The 12,998-nt window shown below is 40.2% G+C and overlaps 2 protein-coding genes across 9 annotated transcripts in view, besides 5 other annotated features; both read left to right on the forward strand.

Annotated features, from left to right (window-relative positions):
- CG42748 (uncharacterized protein) overlaps positions 1–12,998 on the forward strand; it is a 35,001-nt gene that overhangs the window by 9,262 nt on the left and 12,741 nt on the right. For 6 of the 7 annotated variants that reach the window (NM_001273754.1, NM_001103720.3, NM_001273757.1 and 3 more), the window contains 4 exons: positions 237–489; positions 1,113–1,286; positions 1,352–3,798; positions 5,189–6,514. In NM_001273754.1, the coding sequence (NP_001260683.1) occupies positions 342–489; positions 1,113–1,286; positions 1,352–3,798; positions 5,189–6,514 (4,095 nt within the window). In that variant the 5' untranslated portion in view covers positions 237–341. Of the gene's footprint in view, positions 1–236; positions 490–1,112; positions 1,287–1,348; positions 3,799–5,188; positions 6,515–12,998 lie in introns of all 7 variants that reach the window. The other variant, NM_001273755.1, reaches the window with a different exon arrangement.
- Positions 4,553–4,645: a mobile genetic element.
- Positions 4,798–5,032: a mobile genetic element.
- Positions 7,579–7,652: a mobile genetic element.
- Positions 7,693–7,834: a mobile genetic element.
- Positions 9,422–10,134: a mobile genetic element.
- Positions 11,141–12,158, forward strand: dunk (disrupted underground network). Of its 2 annotated transcripts, NM_001042919.3 has the most exons (2): positions 11,141–11,145; positions 11,272–12,158. In NM_001042919.3, exon 2 carries the CDS (start codon positions 11,344–11,346, stop codon positions 12,082–12,084), a length of 741 nt encoding a protein of 246 aa, NP_001036384.1. In that variant the 5' UTR covers positions 11,141–11,145; positions 11,272–11,343; the 3' UTR covers positions 12,085–12,158. The 2 variants fall into 2 exon arrangements, with proteins under 2 accessions (NP_001036384.1, NP_001188863.1); NM_001201934.2 differs by lacking the exon at positions 11,141–11,145.

Genomic DNA, 12,998 nt, shown 5'->3' on the forward strand with positions numbered 1-12,998 from the left:
ATCTAATACTCAGAAAGGTCGCTAAAACCATCAAAATATGAATAAATATGAATAACAATATCGATTAATCATTGGGTTAATTGCGACTTGTCTTTCGTGGTTATATCAAATTATATTAAATGGGGCGGAGCCGAACGTTCTGTTGGCACTAAGAGATTATAATCATGGATGGCCTTGTTATGCTTTACGATTACAAATATTGCAACCTATTTAATAATGCATTTTTTTTATTGCAGATGAGATGAAAACGCAATGATTAAATCAAATTTGCATTTGCCAATTAAATACGACAGCGGAAGTGCCGATAGTGCCAATTAGCATTATTGCCACGACGCCGATCTATGGTCACAATTTGTTCCTTGTCAGCTGCACTAAGTTGTAACATTGCTTATAGATTTCCTATCTATGAAATGGAGCATTTAGATCTTGCCGGCTATCTTGGCCACACGCCTCAAAGTTGGAATACCCTGGGAACCTTTCAGGATCAAGGTGAGTGTTGCGATATTGAGAGTGAAATATTAAAATTTATGAAGATTAAAAGAAGTGAAAGCGATGTGTTGAGTTATTACAAAAAAATAAACTAACTACAACGTTTTTTACTGCCAAAATCACATTATCTTTAACAAAAATTAATTCATACTTTAGCTAAATTTCTTTTTAACATTTGATAATAAAAAAGTTTAACTGCAAATTGTAATTATTGATCCAAATCAGTAGTACTGCAATACCGAAATTAAGAATTACTTTAAAAATTCCCAATCCCGCTTTTGTGGTCAATTGTTAATAGGAGTGAACTAGAATTTATGCCCGATTTTTAAATAAGAAACTGTTTAGAAATTGCGGCGCTAACCAAAAGTCGTAGAAAAAAAATTAAAAAAAAAACCCTAAAAAACAATTTTAAAAAGATATACTACTATACTACCTGCTACTATTTATATACTACTAAAATATACTACGACGAAAAATGTCAATTTGTTAATGAAATGAGGTGTTGAAGTTGAGTAATTGAAGCATTATTCTGGAAAGGTTAAACAAGATATTATAAAAACGATTATATATGACAACCAGTGTTACGCTTCTAATAATTTAGTCTTTGTTTTAACTTCTTGCAGATGCTGTTTACCTATCTAGCTCGCGACAAATGTTGGAACCAATTTTGGAGGAGACTAGCGAGGATGAGGAACGTGCCCGAAGTAGCTTGATTGTAAGCCTAGATCGCCGCTCCACCCTCTGGAGCTCTACGGAGTCTGAAACTGGATCAGTCTTACGCATAGAAACGATTAAGGGTAAGCTAATAGAGCGTTGGTTCTGTCATTCTGAACAATCGACTATACTAGCACTTTAAAAGCAGATATCGATGCTGTTTCTGAGAGGGACTTTGTCTGCCCACCCAAGCGACCAAGGCGCAGCCATGACTTAAATTCTGGCCAGATTTCAGAGGATTGCGTGCAACTTCGCCGCCCTATGCCTTACGATCCCGAGTACCACAATAGCTTTGAACGCTTTCTGGCTTTGGAGGCATGTGCTCGCGATAGCTTCGGAAGCCAGGGCCAACGCAGCAGTATAGGCAGTAGGCGAGGGGGCACCTTCGAGGACTTTTATTCGGACAGGGACTCCTCCCACTCGCTATCGCGCAGCTCCTCCTTGGTACAGTTCGAGTCCTTGGAACGCCAGCTCACGCTCCAGGAGCAGCATCAGAGTATGAACAGTCTGGGCAACAGTTCGCCCTCGCTCACCTGCGAGTCTGGTGCTTCAACGCGGGCCAGGACCAGGGACAGCAGTCCAGAGAGTAGGAAGGGATCAGCCCCGACGCTGTCCCTGCTAAAGCGTTATGAATCCAGCGACTGTAGTCATCTGCACCAGACATACTATGAGCTGAACAATCTCAATTTTGAATATAAGCAGCAGCAGGAACTTCTCTCCAGAAGCCTGCGAGAGGCGGAGCTAAAATCTGACCTAGAGAGCTCCTCTAGCTCCAGCTCGTCCAGCGATAGCAGTGGTCACAGCCTTCTAAGCTCTTGCCTTGTTCCCGGAGATGCAGTAGCAACCGAAAGGGGGAAACAGGACGGGACGAATTCTCGTCGAATTCCCCCCAACTCAGCTGAGAACCTGTCCGAGGACTCCGGCTACTGCGAGCCAAGAACCCTAAAGCGGGAAAAGTCCAAATCCATACCAAAGAATTTCGAGAAACTTTGCGAAGAGGAGGAGGAGCTGCTGTTACTGGAGGAGGGCGCTCCGCATTCTCGCGACTTCAAAGACGAGCATGATTTGTGTCAGACCGAAATAGAGCAGACTGCGGATACGGCTGCATTAGCATGCTCTCCGTCGTCTATAAATAGTTCCCCGGAGAGGGCCAGCTCCGAATCGGAATCGGCATCGCCGCTGCCATCGCCGACCGGATCGGCATCAACGTCGTCTGCCGCCTCGTTCACTTGGCTACACAACAGTTTGCCAGATATCCGCGAGCCACGAGGTCCACTCTCTGTGGAAATTAACAATTCAAAGCCCAAGACAAACGGCAGCGTTCTGGCCACCACCAGACAAAATAGTGGCAGCACCCGGAGCAGCAGCTCCGCCGATAGCTGTGACGGTATATCGCTCCTCGGCCCCACCCATTCACTCAACGAGCTCCAGGTGCTTGAACGGAGGCGACGACCACGTCATATTCGCCCCAGCCAGAGAAACTGTCACAGCAACAGTTCCAGTGAGGAACTGGAGGAGCTGGACAACTTATTTGTTGCCTGCCACACCCCGCCAAGGATCCGACGCAGTTGCAGCTGGAACGAACGAGCTAGAAAAGTAGTGGGTGTGGCAAGTGCCGGATATTTGAACGCTAGTTACCAAAACCTAACTCTATTGAACTACACGGATAACTGGCTGCCGGCAGAGATTCTTCAGAAGAACCACAAGAGGAGCCCAGCAGAAGAAATGTCGAAACAAAGCAGTAATACCTGCGGAAATTACGAGCACATGATATGTAAGGGAAACTTTTTGCTGGATGAGATCAGCAAGGTTTATGACAAAAATGTGTCTATACTGACGGATAAGCCGGTGCTGGATACCAAGCTCCCTGCGCCAGTGGAATGTGATTTAAATGAACCTATTGAATGTTCGAAGGTGCAGCACGTGCAGCTAAACATAAAGCCACCGCCGCGCCAGAAACGTTTGACTCAACAGCCGCCAGCCGCCATGACCTTTAATGGCCTTGTTAAAACATTTGACCAGGATCCCACTAACTTGCGAACCTCGTACACCCAAAGCCTAGAGCAGTGCCACCTTGACGAGCAAGAAACGGCAAAGCCTGCTTCGTACCCGCCGTCAGCCATCTCACAACGGTTCCTGCCCAAGCGGCGATTCCAGTCCCAGACGTCGGCGGCTAAGCAGCGAAGTCTGGTAAGCAGCACGCCAAATCTCGCGGCCAGCGACGACGGGCAGCCGGAATCCGAGTACGATATCTACGTGAGCAGTGCACACGCCTCAATGCACCAGTTGCCGCAGACAACAACGCTCCCGAAGCCGCTGGGGATTCTGCTTCCAGCCGGATCGCGCCATTCTTTTGGCAAGGAGGTAAGCTTCTGCCCAGTGGTAAGCAAGTACTGTTGGCAGGAGCAGTCCTCCGAGGAGCCCACCGAGGACCAGTTCCACTCCAGCGAGGGCGAGCAGGGGCCGCCCAGCGATGACGAACTGATGGACCCCACATTGGTGCACAACACCAGAGAGAACGAAAACATCGCTGCGCTCTTCGAGCCCGAGCCAGAGCAGGCGCATCGTCTAAGAGAGCCGGCGATCGCACAAAAGGTATCTATTAATGTACATACATATGTACATATAAATAGGCGTTGGTTTCTAGATGTATGTACGTAGTACATACTCGAATGTACATGCATATTTACATAATATACGTAGGTACATGACGGCGAACGTATTTATGTGTGTATGTATATGTATACAACTATGTATACCAATAGGCATTGTTCGGAAAAGAGCATTCCAGCCCTCTTAATTAAATGTTGAAAAAAATTGTTTGTGCTTGCTTGAAGAATGAAATGAAGAAATCTTTCTGCCTTAAAAAACATTTGACCAAATATGGACTAAAATATAGTGATGTTGTCTAAATAAGACTTTTAAAATTTCATTAAAACAATGTGAAGTTGAACTCTCTGTTTCACATTATATTTTTATTTCCATATATTAGGAAAAGCTTCAAATGTAATACCTTTTTTTCAATTTAAATTACAAATGATAGCTGTTTTGTAGTCTTATAAATTTCTTTCAAACACGATGAGAGATGGCTAAAAATAAAAGCCCCAATCAAGGCTGTTACACATTTTACATTAAGCAAGAAAAGACAATCCGAAGTTTATACACCCTTGCAGTAATTAAACATTTAAGAAAACCTCGTATTATTTAAAAACATTGAAACAATTTTTCTAAGGTGTTTTCATAAAGCAGCTATATGATGCATCATCAAATGAAAACCGATAAAATATCGTGTAAGAAGTCGGGTGTTTATTGAGTTAGAGCGTTTTGTGATTTAAAACAACTACTAAAGCTATCAGATACCCGTTACTCAGCTAGATTGAAAACAGGAAATTCTACAATTTGTTTTTGGGCAAATCGGTAAAATAGATAGGCAAGAATAAAAAAATGTCCTAGTTTTGGGCGGTTTGTGGGCGTTAGAGTGGGCGTGGGAACACATGGGTCAACAAACCTGCGCTTTGTACTCTTTGCCTCTAGAATCGGTGTGCTTAATCTCAAAAAATCTTTTTCTAGCAAAAAAAGTTTTCCATTTTTGAACCACATTTATGAAAAATTGTTGGATTTTTTTTTCATAATTTAATTAGTTGTTCTATCGATTTGCCATAAAAAAATTTTTTGCCACGCCCACTCTAACACCCTAAAGCCGCCAAATCGCTCACGCCCGCACTTTTGAACATTTTTTTTTACCAATAAAATTTTCCGTTCGCATTTACACTAGCTGAGTAATGGGTATCTGATAGCCGAGGAACTCGACTATTCTATTCTATTTTTTCTATTACAAGCGAAGCAAAACATGTTCATTCTGCAAATCGCAAGTATGTACATACATATGTAAATAAGAAGTTATGTTTTTTGGGTTGTGTACCCCATTGAAATTTGATTCTCTTTCTTCACGGCATTTATAATTTAACAAAATCTCTTTTTCCAGTTTACCGGTTTCCATACCAATGCGCTCTTGTCCGCCTCCACACACGCAGAGAAAAACTTATCATGTGAAGAGAGCGCCAATGTCAAAAACAAAGCAAACTTAGCCACACCCGATTGCCGCGATCAAAGAACCGAAGCTAAGACCACCCTGGAACCTGAGCCCGCTTTAAGCAGCACAGTCAGTCTAAAACCTTGTGCCGTTGCGAACTCGTCTTGTCGAGAAGAAACTCCGAGCGATGCTATTAATGAACCTGCATCTGCGACTGCACGACCACTTAGCTTGCCGATTCTTAGCGAGCCGCCTACCAACCGCGCGCACCGCATCCTATACTCATCCCAACAACTAAGGCGATACGAACCGAAGGCGTCACCGATTAACAAGATGCCGCCGGCCAACGAACTTAGCCCGCAAGCCGCGGCTGTTGCGAGAACGGACGAGAAACATCCAACCTCCAGAAGCCTCTTCTCCAGGTTCACCCACGGGCTGAGATTTTCGTTGCGTCGCAAAAAGAAGCAGCAGCAACAAGAGCCTTCGCAGGTCAAAGAGTCGCCAAAGGAGTTAAGGCAGAGCCCCGAGGAGAGCCAACCGGTCGACTTTGTGCACATCCCTTTAAAGCCGCCAAGAAGTTCGCAATGTGGCCGACTGGACGATACTATCGTGTCAGAGACAAGCAGTGGCCACGTGCACAGCTGGCAGCAACAGGAACAGCTGGGCAAGACCTCAACTCTGCAAAAGGTGACTGGCAAGCCGCCACTGCCCAAGATGCCACCACGCAGTGGCATCCTAACGCATGCGCCTCAGGAAACGACCGGTGAAACTGTCAATTGCCATCGCACCGAGGCGTTGCCGAGCGTCGAACGAGAACACTGCAATCAGTTAACCGGACAGTTGGTGGCTAAGGTTCAAGCACAGAGAATGCGGGACACCGGGCTCAGCTCGCAGATAGTAGTCGCCGAAGAGACACATACGGTTAATCGACTGGCCGGACACGGCGACGCGACTAGGCCCACTGTGGTTACCGCCGTTCCGGTTTCCGTTGCTCCTGTCGCAGAGGTCGACAAGATGGGTTTGATCGAGACCAATCTGGACACTCATGAAACGGTTATATCGGGAAAGACACGGTCTCTTATGGATATAACTTGCAACCCACTTAGCATGCCACACAAGCGATACATCGTAAAGCGTCTAAATGTAAACAGCGTTGCGTATGACGTAGATGAATTGGACGCAGAGGTTAAACCCTCGCCTGGTGGAATGGCATCCGTACGCAGGCCGCACAAGAGTATGGAATTTCTGCTGGACAAGGAGAACCAGAAAAATATTCTGGTAAGTTTCGATTTTTCGTGGCTGCAATTTTTGACATAATATTTTACTGGTTAATTTGTATACATACTTGTATACCTTTTTAAAGTTACTTGTATCTTTCTGTGAAAAATTATTTTCAATTCTTTCGAAAAATACCCTTACTATTATTATTATATATATAATAATTTAAATAATAATATTGTAACATTAATTAATATAATAATATTAATATGTAATATTATTAAATAGAGAACTCTAGCATTCTCTTGTACGATTTGTTTTGCCTCGTTGCGTTGGGCAATGTGTGTCGCCCAAATGACATTGTATTTAATTCGTATTGAGGCAAATGCTTAAATACATATCATTTGGTTTGTTGAGCTAAAATATATATATTCAACCGGATTAAAGTTTGCTTACATTATTTTTTAAATACTGAAAAATAAGACTGAATTTACGTTAGAAAACGTTCATAGTTTCAAGTTTGCTAAGGGATGTATGATATTGATATTTTATAGCTGTAATACACTTTTGAGAAATAGTTGTCATACTATTTATACCCGTTACTAAAACGTGGAAAGTAAAAAGTGGATTCGCTGACTATTTTTCTATGAAATACATATGTATGTTCTTTGATTAGGTCGTTCTGTCCGTATACTTTAATCGTACAGAACTTGGGAACTATAACGATGATATTGAGCTTCTATTGGCAAACCGGCTAAAATTGTCAAATGAATCCCAAACAAATCAGCTTTTATTCTTATAGGATATTTATGAATGAATTTAATTCATATGATCGAATCAAGCAGACACAAATACGTGTTTTTTTTAATATCAGTCAGCTATTAGCAGCGTTGCTAAGTTTCGGACAGGATAGTATTGGAAAAAACTACCCCAAAGTCTATTTTTGCGCATCTTGCTGCCCTATTGCGAGAGTTTTTGTTTTTGTTTAGGTAGATTTAAACCGTTAAGGCTTATTTAAAACTAAACGGAGCAAAAACATTTTTAAAGTAAACTAAATCGTCTAAGTATTTAATTTCTGTGCGCAAATGATTGATGATATTTGAGGGATGATGTCATCTTTGATGAAAGAGGGAACGCTATAGTCGACTTCTTCGACTATATTACACTTACCCGTTACTCATCTGGTGTAAGTGCGAAAGAGGAAATCGATATAAACGAGCAAAAAACAACAGGGAAATAAAGAGGAAATGCTTTAGTCAAGTTCTCCGATTATCAGATACCTGTTACTTAGCTAGTAGCAAAGAAAAAAATTTATATACATACATACATATACTTCCTTTTACCTGCAACATACTTTTCAACGAATCTAGAATAACGGGTTACAAGTAACGGGTATAAAATATAGTCAAACAAAGTTTAAAGGTGTTGTCACTAGAATTTGCATTTCTCATTTTAACTTACATTTCAACGGACAGGCGGACATTAGGCTTCCCACTCTATCACCTGCAGATTGAGAAAAGCTCAATAATATTGATGTACACATGTGCTGCGCAAAAGTACTTACATACATACATATGTATGTACATATACCCCACATTATGCATTTACCCAAAGTACACATAAATCTTTTAATACGTCCACCCTCAACCCTTTGTAGACAACAACATTGACCTCATTAGATTGTCATTTACTATGGACAAATGCTAACACCTCACAACAATAATAACAACATTCATTGGTATATATACCAACATACATACATATGTTTACATTCATATGCAAAAAAACCGCGTCCGACTTATTAAGTAATTTTTCAGTTTATGCATGCATATGTAGGTGGCTGTGTATGTAGATATCTATATGTAAGTATATCTACTTACATATACATTCTCACTCCGCTTGTGTAATGAAGTGAAAGCAAAATTCCAAATTGAGCAAAAACAAAGAGAACTTCTCTTTGTTCAATTCGCTTTCTTCAAAGATTGCTGCTCTTGCGGCAGCACTAGCTTTCTCTTAGCTCATCAATTGCGTTTTATTTTCGTAATCATATGCATATGTATACGTGCATATGCACATATGTATGTGTGTATTTACTATACTCACAACCGCCAATATTCTATCTTAAATAATGTACATACATAGTTAGCATGCGACTTTAGGGAATCTTCCCAATTATAATTTATAATATCAACGCTCAACAGAAACTATATGCTATGAATGTCCAAATAGAATATTTGATGGATCTTGCTACAATCTGTTATCATTTCGTGTTACTTCACTTCACTTACAGGCGAAGAATTGCAATATGTCGTTTCCAATGAATACAATACAATCCGATAAAAACAAATTTAGTATATAATTTTACCAACAAGGAAACATACATACATATATGTTCATATGTACATAAATATATACATGTACATAAACATAAAATGCAAACATAGACTTATACACAAAGACTGCTATAGTCGTGTTCCCTAAACAATTTGGGTGTTTTGTAGGTTGCGAAAACGGATGTTCCGCTACGGGTATACTGATTAAACAAAAAACTAGTGACGACTGCACCTTAAATGAACAAATCTGTGTCAACTTTATAACGAAGACTTATTATACGTTTAACTAAGCAAACAAGTTTATTCATCACTTTTGAATGCACGAATTATGCAACTTGAGCCATTAGACCCCTTTTACAACACCCAAACGAATCTTCTTAATTTTTACCCACATCCCGCCTGAACAACTTCCAAAACGTTCTTAACATCGGGCATCCTTATTGGAGTTCTCCCGGAGGCAACTCAAAAAGCAACATCCCAAACGACAAATCCCCGGCCTTCTACTCAACTCACACCTTCACGCATATTATCTTGCGACACTTTTGACCATTAGTGGAATAAAAACATACTGCACTTAAATAAGCTATTTAAATTTGTGACAGTGAGGACTTAAACTTTAATTTTTGACTACAGTTGACTACGCACAGTTTCGTGTGACACAGTTAGGTGACATTCTTGCCTGATATCCAGAGCAAGTGATCTGACCGAGATTCGGGGGTTCGCAATCACTATTCGCATAATAAAGCGGTCTACACGCTTTTTAATTTTAATTTTCCGCCCACCACCACTCTTAGGTTCAAGCCTGCCCTCTTTTTCCGAGCCTTTTAAAACATTGTAGACGGTGTTACGGGATACAGGAAACATTTATACTAATTCTGGAAAAGATTTTCCCAACTGGTGGTTATAGTTTATTAATTGGGTAACTTCAAAAGTTAATCTCTTTCCAGGCATTTTATTAAATTTAACAATTCGCTTTAAGCACGTTTGATCAGCAAAATTTCACAAGCAAAGTCAACAAATTTCAATAGAAGCGTTGTAAAAAGCAATGCAAAGCCAAAAAGAACGGAAAAATCGAGTTCGTCCTAAGAAAAAGAACAAAACAAAGTAGGAAAACAAAATGTGTAAAGAGTTTCTTGACAGTCTTAAGTGTAAACTTGAAATTTGTTGTTTATTTTCTTGTATATTTAATATTTTTAATTTTTTTTGATTTATAAGTAAAATAAATATTGTTTTATTATATTTTATAAAAAAAATTGCGTTTAATTAAGCAAAAAACTCTTAATTTTTAGCTTTAAAGTCAAAAATTCAACTTATTTCACAGTGTGTAAACAGTTTCTTGACAAACTGTATGTACCTTTAATATTTAGCAACGCTTTTGCGCTTACTACCTTCGTGAATAAAATCAACAAAACTGAAAGTTCCGATAGACTCTAACTGATGTGGTTTTACATAGTGTAACTAAAAAATGTATATTATTTGCCTGTGGAGATTAAAGCTCTAATTACTATTATTTGGAAATCATTTCTAGATTGTCGCCATTCTCCCAATATTTACCACATTTTTCGTATGCTTTTTATCTATACCTAGCGCATTGCCAGCAAATGGAAACAAAAAATTGATTGTTGGCCTTTGTTGAAATGGTAAGGTTCGATGAACTTCCTCTGACCGAGTGTCCCCAAAGGAACACTTTTATACCGACTTCCAATTACTTATCTTCGCGAAAGCAATTTCTTTATTTGCCGCTCACCACAAATAGTTTAATGGTTTAATGGCTAAAATGGGAGGCGTCGTTGTTGGCGTGTTGCCCAGGGCTAATTCAAAAACAAAAGAAAGGAACTGAAATGCAAACTTTTTAATTTTAATTTTTATGTTTGGTCTGAAATACGCGTGGATTGACACCTTAATTATCCCAAAAAATGTTTTTTTTTTATAAAAATATAATGCTGCGAAATAATTTTTAGTGGGCATGTTTACAATGACACTTGTCGTTTCGTTTTTGTCGCTGAAAAATTCGAGATAATATATTCAAGTGAAAGTTATTAAATTCGACATTTTATATTATTTTCTTGCTGTGAAACGTATTATTTAGTTCATAAATAATAATTGTCGATAAATGGCAGGAAATAGAAAATGTTATGCCAATATAACTTTATAGCCTATTATTTTTCACGTACCTCTTCTTTTAGATTAAGTGAGTGCACCAGGTGTGCTCGGTAGCATATGGTAAACGCCAAACAGGTAGCTTTAATGGATTTGCCGGGTGTGCAACATTTTGATTCTGAGTAGGCCCCCTTGGGACATATGGATTAGGGAAAACCTATCATTAAAACGGATTTAAAGAAATTCCATTAGGTTCCCGTTATTTGCTACCTGTTACAAAACATTTTGGTGTCCAGGTATGTAGGCATATAAACCGCGTAATGAGAGAAACAATTTGTCTACCTGTTACATATGTATAAATAAGATTGGGGCGCTGAAAACCAGCATCAGTTTTTAAAAGACTATCCTACCGACAAGAGCACTTCTTCAATCAGCATTCTAAAACATCTGAGCAGTATGTCAGCATTCACCTGCACACAGTACCTAAACCTCAATTCGAAGGACGTTTCGTCAATGTCCACCACCGTTACATTAAACGCAGCCTGCTTTGGGCGGCAGGACTTGAACCTATTTATTGAGAGTCTAGAAACCATATCTCGCCTGGAAAGGGAGAGACACGAGCGACGCCAGCTTCGGCGCGAGCAAAGACTACACCAGGCGCGAATTACTGAGTTGGCGGACGAACGATGCTCCAGTCCGACACCCACAGCCGAGGAAGCCGTAGACGAGCCGCTCTTATATCTGGAGGCCAAGTGCATACCGTATGCGGTTTCTGGCCATATTTTTGCACAGGGCGACAACACACCTTGTCCCGAATACCATATGTGTGACGACGAAGCGTACGGAAGTGCTTCGTATTCAGCACGCAGCAGCGTCACCTACTGTAGCTGTGGCGGAATCTCCAATCTGGATTCAGACAGCGGAGAATCCGAAGGGAAGATGAAACCGTTTGTGCATCCGAGCTCCCAGGCCAAACCAAAGAATAGGTATTCTTCAACGCGATCCCGCATAATTAACTTGATGTTAAAGAGAAATAGGGCTAAGCCCGCTCTCATCGAGCATCTGCAGCGACAGGGACACGGTGACACGTTATCCAGCGAGAACATCAGTCACCAGTTCCCACGGCTTACTTCTAGCCAAAAAAGGTCGGCTGAGCATAGTTTTCTGGATAAGGCCCTTCGATATCTTACATTATAATAAGCTTCTTTGTGTAAATATAATGTTTTAGGTTTGTTTATAAAATATTTCAATACATTAAAGTTAATTGCCACAAACCCTAAAATCATTATTATTGTGGGAAGTCTTTACATGTCGTATACGGGATATGAATATGTAAAAATTCATAGGCTTGAAGCGCTTGTAAACGAATCCAGTTAGCGACATTATATCCTGCCCATGCAAGTTGTCCAGTTGCCCAGCTATAGATTTGAGGTGGTCGCAAACAATGGCTACTTTTCAATTTTAAACATTCGTCAAATTGTACGTCTCTGCTCTTACCACTTTTATTCACCCGACATTTTTTGGAAATGTCACAGCGGAATATCCTACCACACTGATTTCAAAAGTTTGGAATGTTAAGTTTCTTTCAGTTTTAAATTAAAGGTGTTCAGAATCAATGGCATTTTAAAATGTAGCAAAATTTTAAAAATAATTTGTTTTGTTTTGGCATGCCTTAATAGGAAATGGACAAATAACTTTGTCTCACAACAGTTTATATAAATTTTTTTTTTGTTTTTTTGCTTATTTCAATACAATCTATTTTGAGCCAATGCCATATACATATACATATATATACATATGTACCTCATGTCAAGAAATGTTCTTTAAGAACTGACCAATTGGCAAGACACCAAGATAACTTACTTTTAATATATCACGAAATAATCTTATTACAATTGGCCATTGGTGCTGCTATGCACCATATAACTTCATTATTAGGACAGTACTTTTTTTTTTAATTTTTCCACCCCATACCCACCGATAGTTAGGCACTCTGGTGACAGCCTGTTGCTGCCATAAGAGGCGAACTCCTCCTGATACAGGGCGCTCCGTGCACCGAGCCTTGAATCCCTGTGCCCACATTCCGCGGAGATGCCATAAAGGCAATATCG

This window comes from Drosophila melanogaster, chromosome 2L (genome assembly GCF_000001215.4).
Source record: "Drosophila melanogaster chromosome 2L".
Classification (NCBI taxonomy): Eukaryota; Metazoa; Arthropoda; class Insecta; order Diptera; family Drosophilidae; genus Drosophila; species Drosophila melanogaster.